The sequence below is a fragment of the Lynx canadensis genome, chromosome A1 (genome assembly GCF_007474595.2).
Source record: "Lynx canadensis isolate LIC74 chromosome A1, mLynCan4.pri.v2, whole genome shotgun sequence".
NCBI lineage: Eukaryota > Metazoa > Chordata > Mammalia > Carnivora > Felidae > Lynx > Lynx canadensis.
Window position 1 is genome coordinate 170,204,815 of NC_044303.2, and position 14,452 is coordinate 170,219,266.

General features: G+C 35.6%; 1 protein-coding gene across 1 annotated transcript in view; it reads left to right on the forward strand.

The window, feature by feature from the left end:
* Positions 1-14,452, forward strand: part of MAN2A1 (mannosidase alpha class 2A member 1) — a 167,052-nt gene that overhangs the window by 85,425 nt on the left and 67,175 nt on the right. Inside the window, exons 11-12 of the mRNA XM_030326180.1 lie at positions 1,488-1,602; positions 2,894-2,961. Coding sequence (XP_030182040.1) covers positions 1,488-1,602; positions 2,894-2,961 — 183 coding nt within the window. The remainder of the gene's footprint in view (positions 1-1,487; positions 1,603-2,893; positions 2,962-14,452) is intronic.

Sequence of the window (14,452 nt, forward strand, 5' to 3'; positions counted from 1 at the left end):
ACATCCTGAGAAAGCTTTGGGGAATACTGTATCAGTACTTAGTGCTTATCTCATTAGAAAACTGTGTGTGTGCCTTTAGGATACAAACATTGATTTGTGGCATTCCCTCAGTTTAATTAGGACTCTTCAGTGTGCTGTAATACATATAAGGTTTTAGCTGATGGAAAACATGACTTTTATTCTGCAGGTTCAGACAGCCTAATAAAGATAGCTATGTAGATAATAAAAATAAACTTAGATCGAGGGGCTTGTTTCTAGAACTGAGTTGTAGCCATTCATATTGTCTCTTAATCTGGAGAGAACACTTGTTATCATCTAGGAAAACATTTGAATAGACTGAGAAGCTTAGCTGGTTGATGGCCTGAACTCATGTCCTTAAGACTTTAATACTGTGTATGTATAACACATTTACCTAGTTAATTAACTTACGATTATGATCACTTACATCTTTGAAGGTAATCTCAATGCTCTACAAAAAGAAGTTATTTCTGATTCTCTTACAATTTTTTTTTGATGTTGTTGCATGCCAGCAAAAATGTTCCTAACGTATAGATGCAAAATTGCTTCCTATGTTGGGGAAAATGATATAATCACTCTAAAACATAATAGACTCCATGGTTGATTAAAGCATGAGTCACCAAGTTTCTCTACAGATTTCTCCAGTGAGTTTACTTAGAGATAACTGTTCTATAAACAGGGATACTTGTTCTTTAAAGAAACAAGACTGAGCTTGAGAAAAACTTCAAACAAATTCTTTTCCTATGTGTAGTGTTTCAGCAATAGCTGGTAATGTCCTAAGATTATATTCTGGAATTGATCTTGAATCAGTTGACTGGTATGCATCTCTTTGGTTCCTCTAACGTAAAAATACAGTTTGAATACAGTTAGCAATTTTAATGACCAAGAAAATTTAACAGGGACAAAGACAATTTCATTAGCCAGACTTGTGAAAACTTTCTCTTTTTTTTGAACAAGAATTTGAATTTTTTGAAGTGTGTATACTGATTGAATTTTGTGAGCAAGAGTTAAACTCATGTCTTCTCTTGCTATTTCAACACTTGCTAAAGAATTTTCTAAAGTATCCAAGTGCTTTTTTGGTAAGAACGCCTTAAAGCTGTTGGAGTGATCATGCAGGGTGTTATTATTTGACATGATATTCATAGAATGTATCAGCAGGTTAAAAAAAAAAAAAAGAAAGAAAAAAGAAGAATCATTTTGAATAAGTTTATGTGTTTCAGGTATGTCCAGAAAGTTTTCTACTTTAAATGAATCCTTATTAGTGGTATCTTGTGATTAACCCCCCTCCTTTTTTTCTAAGTACTTAATTGTGGGCAAAAAAGTATCAATTCTTTATAGGTTCGTTATAGGTTGCACTTTGTGAAGACAGGATGAGAGTAATGGTGGTTTGGCCATTATTAAAGAAACTGAAAATATTGTATACAGATATTTGAATTACTTCTCAGACCAGTAACATTTTTGGTTCACAGACTCTTTCATTCCTTAATGAATTTGAAGAAGATAATCGGATATTCTGCACTACTTCTTATTTTGAAGGACAAAAACTCGTACAACTCTTACTCTTTTGATAACCTCCTAGACATGGTTAGTTGATATCTTTTATATTTATCATAAAAGTGTGTGATTCTTTTATTCTTAATTTGGAAAGGGGGATGAGAAGCTTAGTGAAAAGAGACATTAAAAAATTGTGATTTCCTTGTACTTAGAATTTATATCATTTTATATGAAATATCTGTGTGTGCTTCTTTCCTATCAGTGTGTCTGTATTTGGTTTATGGTGTATATTTTGTTCTGACTAAATCTAAGCATGAAAAATAAAATAATGAACTTACTTTGTTATGTGAAACATAACAGGCTTCCAAAACACTCTTAAGTGTGTTGATGATAATGTATTGTAAGATGATATGGTGAGATAACTGGGCATCATAATTAGTTATTTTTGCTTGGCTTAAATTAGAAGCCCCTTGGTGTTTGCACTGCTGCTGTAAATCCTTAATCTGTTCTTGCTGAACTTCAGTTTGAATGATCCTAAATTGTCTTCTGGTTTTAAGGTCAGGCCATGGAGTGCTGTGGGCAGTACTCAGATGTGTGTAACAGAAGAGGAGTGGTTGAGGAATTAGGAGACTAGCTTTTAGCCTCAACCTCTGAACCTAATCGCATGGGCCTTGAAAAAGTTGCTTAACATCTATGAGCCCTGTAAGATGAGACGATACCAGACATATTATACTGTTGTTAGGATCAGATGAGCCAATAAAACAGAACATACTCTGAAAGGAAGAATATGCTATTCCACAGCAAAGAACAGTTGAAAAAAATGGTTGGTTGCAGACCTCTTGAGACTTCCACTTGGCGACTCAGATATTTTAAAATTGTAATTTTTTTTTTATCATTAGAGTCTATTATGAATGATAGGCTTTGAAATTTTGCATGTAATTGGAACTTACACATCTGGAATCAGAGATAATTTCAGTATTTTCATATACTGATGCTTGTAATCAAATTATGGTTTCATATTTTCATATTAAGGTAAAAAATCCAACAAATGGGCAAACATTGCATAGGATATGAATGAAACCTGTGATACAAAGGTAAAGTAGTAAAACTTTTTGCACAGTTATCTTTAGGACTCTGATTTGGTTCCTAATTGGAGTCTGGTCCCTGTGACATATGCTGTCCTGAGATCTAAATGCACACACACATGTATGCACACACACAAGAATTACTTATCTTGAACTTTGATGGACTTTGTGTAGCTGGAAAGAGGATTTTTCCCCATTTTACCCTTTTTAGGATTCTTGTAAGTACTATTACATAGCTAATTTTGAAACTTGAGTTTTAAAATTAAAATTAAAAAAATTTTTGCTTATTTTTATAGGATTTGAAACAAAGCTCACAAAGTTCTCTACCACAAAAAACTGTAATAACGCTGAGTGCAGATCCAAGGTAAATACATAATTTCTCACAAACTTTTGCTGTGGTTCTGACTTGACATTCTTGCTTTTCAACATTTTTTGCTCCAGCCAGTATATATTTTGAGGAAGTATTTTATTTAATCAATTTATTAATTGTACAAAGTTGTCTGAAAAAATGAATTTTCTCCCAGGGCTGTCATGTTCGGTGTTAATAGCTAACACAGTGCTTGGTGCATTGATTGCTGAATGAATTATTATAACAGTATTTTTTACAGATATTTGGGATGGAATGGTAAATACAATTTATGGTTATGTTCTTTCTTAACTCATTGTTTTACTTACCTTATTTTCATTAATCCCTGATCCTATTTTTAAAATGAAGGAAGAAACTTAATTATTAAGGATTTTACTGCAAACTGTTTACTAGTTATTTGTCATTGTGCTGGTCAGACTGTCTCATTTTAGCATTGTGGGTTTATGTTAAGGTAATTGGGAAGGGTGCTCCGGTGACCTAAAAATGGAGTGACTAATTGGTGGCTACCTCTCATTTAGAAAGAAATGTTTTGTGTTTTTACCGGTAATTATTTAACCAAGTCATCTGTTTTTAATAACCAAATATCAATAGATCAGTACCCACAATACCCAGATACACAGTGTATTCTTATATAACATTTTACTATCCGAGAAATTTATTATTTAAAAATTGTAGCGTAAAAGAATAATTGTAAAGGATAATTCATAATTTTAGCTAGATATTCTTTATTGAGATTATTTAAAAATAAATGGAATAATAGTATTATAGAAAATACACAATTGCTGTAATAAAGTTGACATTTTGGTTAAGCATAGAATAAAGCCTTAGTTGGCTAAATTTCTTCAAGAAGTAGAGACTTAAAACATATACAGTTCATATCTTAGAACAAGAAGATAAGTATTTTTTAGTTACAGTAAAGTATCACTGAAGTAATGGCAAAGAAATCCTATATTTCTTTTTTTTTGGCCAGAAAAAGAAGGGATTAACTGGAACAGATAGTTTATATCTTAACTTGAAAGTTCCTTCAGATTTTGTGTCTCCCTCTCTCTCTATCTCTCTCCTGCTCCCACTCTGTTTCTCTCTCAAAATAAACATTAAAAAAAAAATTAAAAAAAAAAAAAAGCAGGGGGACTTCTGGGTGGCTCAATGGTTAAGCATCTGACTTTGGCTCAGGTCATGATCACCTGGTTCATGAATTCAAGTCCCACGTCAGGCTGTGTGCTGACAGCTCAGAGCCTGGAGCCTCCTTCATATTCTATGTCTCCCTGTCTCTCTCTGCCCCTCCCTCCTCTGCTGTCTCTCTCTCTCTAAAAAAAATAAATAAACATTAAAAAAAATTTGGGGGGGGGGCACCTGGGTGGCTCAGTTGGTTGGGCGTCCGACTTTGGCTCAGGTCATGATCTCATAGTTTGTGAGTTTGAGCCCCGTATCAGGCTCTGTGCTGACAGCTTGGAGCCTGAAGCCTGCTTTGGAATCCGTGTTTCCTCTTCTCTCTGCCTCTTCCCTGCTTATGCTTTGTCTCTCTCTGTCTCTCAATAATAAATAAACGTTAAATTTTTTTAATAAAAAAAAATTTTTTTTTAAAGAAAGTCTTGTTGCAGTCTTAAAAGCTTTCAGATTGTCAGGTCATGAAAGAGTAATGATACTGCAACTACTAAATGTTTTCTTTGTCTTAAAATAAGTAAATATTTGGGGTTACATGGCTATTTCTTAAATATTGTGCCCCTAATAAATTGTGGTATCCATAAATCTCTTTGGCTTTAGGCTTAATTCTCTTAACTTTTCCTCCTTTTTGTATTTTGGTGGGGAAAGATCTTTGTTTCTGCTACCATAAAAATATGTTATGCTTGCTGTAAGCAATTCATGCCCCTTCTGCACCCCATTCGTCTTCCTTTGGGTGCATGGAAGGGTGTGTGGGATGGAGCCACAGTGAGTTAGAAACCCTGTGGCTTCTCTTTTTCCTCTACTGTCCTTGCTTTAACTAGCAGTGATATTTAGTCCTACTTATGCTGGAGGAAGAAAGGAGATACAGGTGTATTAACTAAGGAATCTGTTTTTTGGCTCTGATATTGAGGAGATCTAATAGAATTTTTGAGACTATTAGTAAAATTGTCACTTTTTAATATTTCCTTTAAAACAGTTTGTATTTAAACAGTGTTCTTCATCTTAATATTACTTCTTCACAGTTCTTTTCTATCAAACGTCAGTGCTACTACTATTTCTGTGGTTAGGTGAATTGGGGCACTTAACAATTGTCGAATTCTTACTTTTATCTCTTTTGTACTTGAGGACCTCATGAATAGAACTACTTACTCTTCTGGTTTTAAAATCTGTATTTTACTTGTTAGCCACAAATACTGAGTCACTCTCAGTAATATCACTGAAGAATGAGGAATGATGGTAACCTTTAAAATGGAAGAGTTTGATAGCTTTATTTAGCAGGTACTGAAAGTGAAATAAATGTTTGCACTTCTCAGTCTTTAAGTTAGAAGTTTCAGAAGTATGGTCACACATTTTTCTCATATTCTTCATGAATCTTACATAATCATCTAAGGCTTAGCATTATTTTGATTATAAGCATAGTTCTTATTTAAGTAACAAATTACTAATCTAACTAAAACATGCATTCTCAGTGAGGGAGACGTCCTTCTTAGGAGGGTAAAAATTGGTTCTTAGAGTGTGAAAAAAAAAGTACTATTTTTTTAAATATATAAAAATAGCATAAAAATGGTATGTAATAGTGCATAACAGACATACATTTAAGTGTTATATTAAAATTGTATGAGGGGGTTGAGTAGCAAAAAATGTCTCAAAAGAGTCTTCAAGGAATTATGGTGCAAAAAGGATGAGAAACCCATAGTTTCTAAACCCATAGTTTCGATAACACATGTAAATGAATTTGATCATGTTGTTGGCAACATTAGTTATAGCTATGTAACTTAACGTACTTTAGTTTGTGGGTGTTTAAAAAGTAGTCCATAATCTGCTCACAGTGATGTGATATATGTCCATGTACCTGCTTGAGTCCACAAGGTTACGTAAGCTATTGTAGTGTATGCATTTGTAGTCTGTGTGGAAAGCAGGTACAGCAAGAGTTAAAAGTTAGGGCTCCCTGAACAAGTCATAAATTTTCTAGCCTTAAATAATCCTTAAACGCACAGAGATGTTTCTTTTTCTCTCTGCACACATATAATTGCCTAAAGAAACAATTGTAAAAAGCTTTAATACAAAGATTTAGAGGATTAGGAGTGCAGAGGACATACAGGATGGAAGGTAAACTTTTGAGACATGCAGGGATTTCAGTCTTGGTTTGGCATTTGGTCCTTCAGGCAGGATGGAAACAAATGTTGCCACAGCTCAGGCCAGCAAGTTGTGTGTTCTGACAGTGTATAAAGGAATTTTTTTTTTTTAAAGTGGATAATTTGAAATGCCACCAAGTATACAGCTAAAATTACATTGAGATAACTTCTGTAAATCTGCAAATTTAATTTTTCAAGTAGAAAATTTTTTTAGTTTGAGAATAATTTATTCAAATCAATTATAATTTACCATTAAGTACTATTAATTTTAAGCCAGGCACTTATTGGTAAGAGATCTTATGTCTCTTTTGGCCCGAAAAAAAAAGGGCTTAATTTTAAAAGAAACCATCAAGCATGTGGAGATACAAAATAAGTCAGTGCTTTGGACTTGGGTGACTTCAGACTACCAGATATAAAAAACACTTAATCCCACAAAAGGCACTTGATACCCCCATTGCCATTTGCTTGTTGAATGGTTCTCCCTGGATGGCTGCCCAGCACTTCTAATTTAATTTCCTCTGGTTTTCTCCATGCATACTTCCTTTTGGATCACAATCTTTATTAATAGTATCCTTCTCTTTTTGGTTGTCTAGGTTCTAAAACCCCAGAACCCACTTTGACTTCTACCTTTTCTTGCTCTTTAAGTGTCAGGGACTGGAGAGTCTTTTGGATTTTCCCCTCTACTCATCTCTGACATCCATCATCTCCTGCCTTCCTGTTACTTTTCGGTTTCAAGCCACTTTTTTTTTTTTTTTTTTTTTACGTTTTACTTGAACCACTGCAATGCCTTCCTGCTCTTTTGTTATCAGTTTCTCTCTGCCTCTAATTTATTGCATGTAGTTGTCACGGGAATCAACCCACAGCAGAACCCTGAGAAAGTCACCTGAGTGAAAGCGGCAAGGCTTCTAGGACTTAGCCTCAGAAGTCCTAGGAGGTCCTTCCCACTACATTCTTAGTCAAGCAAGTCATTAAGGTCAGTCGAGATTCAAGGGGAGGAAATTCTTCTCCATTAAATGATGTGAGGAGCATATATAGGAAGCAGAGGGAATGATGGCAGTCATCTTGAAGTCTGTCTACTACAGTTTACCCACTGGCCACTCCAGTGCACATACCTACCATATGTACAGTATTCCCCCTCCCCTCTAGATGCCCAAAGTGTCATCCCATTATGACAGGGGCCCTAAATGTTCGTCTAAATCAGGTCCAAAATGACTTACTCATATAGCTGTGAATGGATTTTGTCTTATTTCTGTCAGTATAATTATTTGAGGTTAAGTCTGCTAGATTGTAAACTCCTTGATGGTAGGAACTATTTCTTTTATTTATTTCCCCCAACATACCTTCGGAAGTTTACTCAACATAGCAAGAATCGAATAAAGACTTGTTGAAATACAATTAATTATTGATTGAAGAGAATATTGAACTTTAGACACCAGATGTGCATACGACATGGCTCACATTGTATGTGAAAATGTGGTATCCTGGCATATATTTTCCCTAAATAGTTCTTTCATCTAATATTTGGAGTCTGGATGCCAGAAGGTTTCCAAATACACTACTACTGCAAGCAAAAATAAACAACAGTTAGGAAGAGCTTTGAATTTGCTCAACATTTGGACAACTGCTCACTTGAGATTTTAGAGTTTCATACCATGAGACCTGAAAAATTTTAGGTTGCATCTCAGCATCATTGTATTCTTACAGAATTAACTCCGTTGAGATTGCATTCTTTGAGGCTCTTTGCGCTGAGTGGGTTCAAAAGATACTGAATGAGTTGACTTGATCAGATCAGTTTTTACACATAAGACTTTCTGTTGTTGTTGACAAAGAGGATTTGCCTGATCCCACATTTTGTGTTTTTGATGTTATCACAAATAGTTCTTCTCACAATAATTACCTATAGTGTAATGAGGTTCAAGACTTGAAATCATTTTCTCATCGGTTACCATGTCATCAATGTATTTTTATACCAAGTCACACTCAGAAAGTATCTAAGAAAAGTATCTGATATCCCTAACAATTGTTTCAGCTTAAGTTTTAAGCGAAGAAAAGGAGAGATAGAATTCTAACTGCTCAGATTCCGTCAGTGTTATCTATTATAATACAGACCTGGTAGAAGCATTTGTACAGAACTGAACTGAGATTCCATGACTTGAACCAGAGTGGTTTTAATATGAAGACCTGGAGTCTGTTGAGAGAGCCGTGAACGTCAAGATGGAGCTTGACTTGTGCCTCATGGCTTTTCTTGGGGGAGATTAACAGTGGTACCTAGTGTAAGAACTGTGCTTGTTGCTCGTGGATTGTAATAGTGAGAGCTCAAATCTTGTCATGTACTAGAAAACTAGTACAGAAATACCTTCACCTTAGTTAGCAAGAAAATGTACAAAGTCAGGAAGATTGAGGATTTCCATTCTTGAAAATTGCGGGCTGCATTTTAATATTATCCTAAGGGAATTCAAGGTAATAATAGAATACATGATTTGACTAGGATTTGACACTCTGGACCTTTTGCAGGTTCTATTAGTATGAGAGTAGCTGAAATGTCCTTTTCTTTTAAAGCTACTTTAGAATTTTCTTTTAATGGGGGAATTGTTAACTGACAGCAGTGGAGAATCTCAAAAATAAAAAACTGAGCTGTTCTAGTCTAGTGTAGGTCTTTGTGGGTATTAATAGTCTAGTCTGTTTAAGAATTAATACTCACTAATGGATTTGAAGGATGAGTTCCTAAACTCTCTTCTGAGTTGCTTTTCTGTTTAAGTATTAATTGCTTGTGAAAGGTGTTTGTGTATTTTCATCTGTTGCATCTGAGTTATATTTTATTAATTTTGACTTCTTCAAGATACAGATTGACCAGTTCTCCAATTATCCAGAAATACATTTCAGGCTGCGTGTAATCTGGGATATTTTTAGAAAGGATGTTATATTGAAAAGACTTCAGTAGAATATAGTGTATTACTTGAAGTAACTGAAAGTTTCTTAGGGAGTTGGAGATAGCTTCAACAGATATATTAGTTAATTTTATGTTAGAACTTATTTTAGAGCAATCATGTCTGGATACCAACATCAAGTACTGTTTTTTGGTGTTTGCCATTCCAAATCAATCATCTGCCAGCTTGTATTTTGCCTGGTATTTCCCCCCCACTGCACCCAGGGAAATATAAAGGTCTTTGGGGGAGGGACAAGGAGAAAAGACTCTACCTTTTCCCATGATTGTCTTACTACTCTTAACATTTCTATTTTTTTATGATACCAGACATGATGAGTTATTAATTCCTGAAATACTGTTTCAACCTTACATTGACTTAGATGAATAACACCTATTATATTAAAAAACAAAAAAGTTGACACTTTCATTTTATGTGATGGCTGATTAGGGACCCTGAGACTGACTCTCTCAATTTCCTGTTGAAACTCATGAAAACAAAGATGATGATGAACAATCAGAGGAACACCAAACCTTGGCTTGACGGTCAACCTATTGCCACAATTTAAGATATCCACAAACTATAAAGTTGATCAACTAGACTGAAAAATGCAATTATTCACTGACCAGTGGTAAACAGTTAGAAATAAAAGCAACATTGCAGGTCTCTAGAAGCAGATATGGGGATTGATTCCTTTTCCTTTTTATAATGTCTACTCCCACAGCTTTGAAATTCCGGTATTTTACCAACCAGACAAGAGGACTAATATTTTAATACAGGGACAGTGCTGTTTTTTTTGAGGCTGTTAAGGAGATAGGTAGCTATTATTTTCATTCTCTCTGCCTAAGATTTCTGTTAACCAGTCTCCATTTAATTAGCCAACTAGATCAGTTGATTCTTTCCATTCCTTTTTGGTGCCCATCGTACCTTGACCTTGTCATCAATAAGCTGCTAGCTAGGGAAACAAGTACAATTCTCTCCCTCTGTAGTTCAGTTGAGTTGTATGATTATCACGAATCGATTATTTATTCCCAGATCAGTTGATCTTGTTACTTTTCTTGCATGATTTGATTACTTTTTATTAAACTGATGAATTATACAAAAAGTTTGCTTTTATACATGAAGTTGGAGATTTTCAACAAAGGTAAGTCACTGATCGGTGAGATGCCTATAAAATATTTGGGAAGAAAATCATAAAGATGGAGAAGCAGTCTGTACTCCTGTTGCCTAATATTTTTTTTTAAATGTTGAAGTTCTTGGTCTACTTTACATTAACCTAAGCTGGAAACCATACATGATCAATCACATGATGATTATGTAGTAGGTACGATCCAGGAATTAGTGGTCCCATAGTCAAAGTAGCTTTGCTGTTGTATCAGTAGATTAGGAAATTATATATATGTAAAACATACATGAATATGAGTTATTGAGTCATATATGTATAACTTTAAAATGTCCTACTTTACCTTTGACTTTTAAGTCAATTTTATCTCTTTCAATTAACAGATCTATTGCCAGCCTTAATCACAATAAGGGGGCTTCCATTGTGTCTGTATTTTACAACCAATTTGGAGACTCAATCTGACAGAAATAAAATAGGCAGAAACAAATGGGGAACTGATGGTAGAGCACTGACCTAGGAAAGTACCCATTTATGGAAATTGCTACTGACAGTGGCACGGGCCAGGAAGATACTGTGATATTCTTTGCTGAAGAAAGAACCTCTCCATTTGTTCACCAGAGCTGGCATAAAAGAATGAATACTACAGCCATAGCCACCTTGATTGATTGGCCTTTTGGACCTTTTGCATTCAGGCTACCTCTATGCATCTGGACTTCTATTCCTTATTTTATAATTTATGTTATTATATGTATATTATATTATTTATATATGTATTATATGTATGGTAAAACTTATTCAGTGTTCTCCATCACTGCATTTTCTTTACCTCCTTCAAGCATTATTAACAAACTGGTTATTTTATTTCTTTCTTGCTGTCCAACTCTCTTGCTAAAATATTAGCTCTATGGTGGCAGGGAACTTACTTGCTTTTGAATCCCCTGGCAAATACTTGGCACATTATAGGTGCTCAACAAATACTTGTCAAAAAAAAAAAAAACTAACTCTGGAATAAGAGAAGGAGTTCAGCCAATCCCAGAATAAAGACCAAGGGTACCTTTAGCATACACAGAGTCTGGGTAGATGTCTACTTCTGAGAGGGTAGGGAAGTAAATGGAAAGTTACCATAGGAAACCTGTGCAAAGGCCCTACAGAATGACAAAAAGTAGGGGTACAAGAAGACTTGGGAGAACGATTTGCCTTTTAAAATGATTTGTAACAGAGACTAGGAAAACATTTCACAAAGACCTCTTTGGTGTTCTCAAAAAGTTTGAGTCATGATCTCTAAGAAGCCTGAAACAGAACACAGAGAGCTGAAATAAAAAGATGGCGAGCTGGCATGGGGGAGCCACAAAAGGAAAGGTTATTGGTGGGGGTGCGATGAGAGAGCATCTTCATTATTCGTACTGAAGAGTGAGGCTGACATTGTGCAAGCGTGTCCAGTGATATGACAGAAAAAACCCATGAGACGCTTTGCCAGAATGCAGCGCCAAGGAAGACAAGTGGAAACAACAGGACAGAAGATGATAGGCATGGAAGGCAAGATTTTAACAAAAGACTTAGAGATTTTCTTCGGGAAAAAAATGGAGCAGAGGCAACGATCAAAGATACAATTGATGAAAAGTTTTCTGAGCCGAGAAGGTCTTGCTTTATAGATGAAAAGGGTGAAGTTCTGGGTAATACAAATGAAAAGAGAGTCACCCCTGGTGTGTCTTGCTAACTTAGTTCAATTAAAAGGAAAAGGACATATTGTAAAAGTACCCAAGCAAAAAGACAGATCATGTATAATATGGAACAAAAGCTAGACTGACTTAGGTTTCTTCTCGGTAACGACAAGTCTGTGGAGGTTTGAAATCATTTTATACTCACAGTTCTCTTTCATATGTGAAGGCAACAAAAAAAGACATTTTCAAATATGAAAACACCTATAAAAATGTACCACAGGTACTCTTTAAAAATTTTCTGGATAAAGTCAATTCAGCTGACTACTGTGTGAATCAAAAGTAAGAAGGCACTGGAAGTAAGGAGACGTCATGAATCCAAATCATTGTTGTAAATTTGGTTACCGAAACTGAAGGTAAATGTGTACCGTAGAAAAATCTACAGGAATACAGATGTGTAGCTTGAGATTATGTTAACATCTGAAAGAGGTGGAGAGTCAAGAGCATATAAGAGATCTTAAATAAATAATTGTTTTGCCTCAGGAAGATTTAAAAGATAAAAGCTCCTGGTAAGAGTGATATTTCCTACTCCATTGCCTTCATTTATTGTCAGCGTACCGTTGACTCACCACATGTATATCTCTATTGAGAAAAGTCTCTCAAGTTCTGCCCACGGGCCAGGTGGATAGCTCCATTGAGATGGCTCACTTGTACCTCCATCTCAGTGTTCTCTAAAACAGAACTCCTAGTCTCTACTCATACCCACTCTGTGGTCCCAAGCACTTCAATAAAATGTCAGCTTTGTCCTCCACTTACTTGGGCCTCAATTTAATTTTTTTTTAAATGTTTTTATATATTTTTGAAGGAGAGAGAGAGAGACGGAGCATGAGTGGGGAGGGGCAGAGAGAGGGAGACACAGAATTCGAAGCTGTCAGCACAGAGCCCAATGTGGGGCTCGAACTCACGAACTGTGAGATCATGACCTAAGCAGAAGTCATACGTTCAACCAAATGAACCACCCAGGCGCCTCAACTTGGGCCTCAATTTTAGAGTGAGTGTGTATTCAGTTTTTCATTAGTGGTCCCCTTTGATTCTCAAAGGTATATTCATTTGGATAATAAATTTCAGGATTGCCCTGGTCATCTTTGTCTCTTTTCATTCTACTTTCTAAATGTATTGCAGTTTTGTCCACTTCTCCTTATCTTCAGTGCCAGTACCCTTTTTTAGGTTGGTAATGTCTCTCCCCTGGATGATGGTGACACCCCAGTGGTGGGTGTCCCTCCCTCCTACATTTGTTGGAGGAATTAAATAAGTTTACCTATATGAACTTAATAGTACCAGATACTAGCAATGATGTTCTAACTTCTCTGTTCAAAACTCTTCTTTTCTCCATTGCCTTAAGGATAAACTCACAGACTCTTTAACTTGAATCATGTGTCTGCATTTTGGTGTCTCGTGTCATCTTTCACGTCACCTCAGCCTGCACTATGTGCTTCAGCCCTTCAACTATCAATTCTCTTGACATACTGTGTTCTCTTACTTCTAGACTATTGCTGCCTAGAAACAAAACAAAACCCTTCCCACCACATCCCCAGTCATATACACACACGCACATACACACACACACACACACACACACACACACACACACACACAAATTCCTGATTATCTTTTTAGAACTCAATTTAGATGTTACATTCCTGGAACCTTTTTCTGATACCCTTGAGTTAGACTAGGTGGCACTCTTACGTGCTCCCATGTGACTATGTGTTTAACCACTGTTGTCCAACTTAGCACCTATGTGATATTCTGCTGAGGAAACTTGCTATAAATCCCATGAAGGCATAGGTTGGATTTTGCTCACCATCCTAACATGACACCTGGCAATCTTTCTGGAAGGTAACCTAGTAATATGTGCCAGGTGCATTCAAATTAGGCATTGCACTGGAAGAAATGTATCCTGCAGAAATAATCCTATATAGAGGTGAAGAGAACTGTGGGCAAAATATGTCTCTCAGCTTTATCATCCAAACAAATACTTTAAATGTTTAAAATACTTAAATGTTCATCAATAACCAGAAGGGATTGGTCAAATACTCTTATGTTCATAAAATTCTATATGAAGTTTAAAATAATGCCTACATTAGCATATCTTTTTGTATTAAATTAAAGAGAGCATAGGTTTGGTAAATTCTGAGGTTTGAGCTTAAGTTTTTATGAAATCTGCCTTTCAACTTCCATGGAGAAAATGAAGAAGACTTGCTTGAATTGAAGACGTTACAAATGGTTGAATGAAATGAGGAAGAAGTGCTTCATATGGTGGAGGTGTTTGCTGAATTGGTAACTAAAAATTCAGGTAGAGAAGGTAGCAATTATGAGAAGTTATGTGTAGTATTTGTTAGGCAGTTAAGGACAGATTTAAAATTAAGCAGCCCTCTAAGGAAAAGTATGTCTATAGTGATCAATCTTTATGGGAAATTTTTT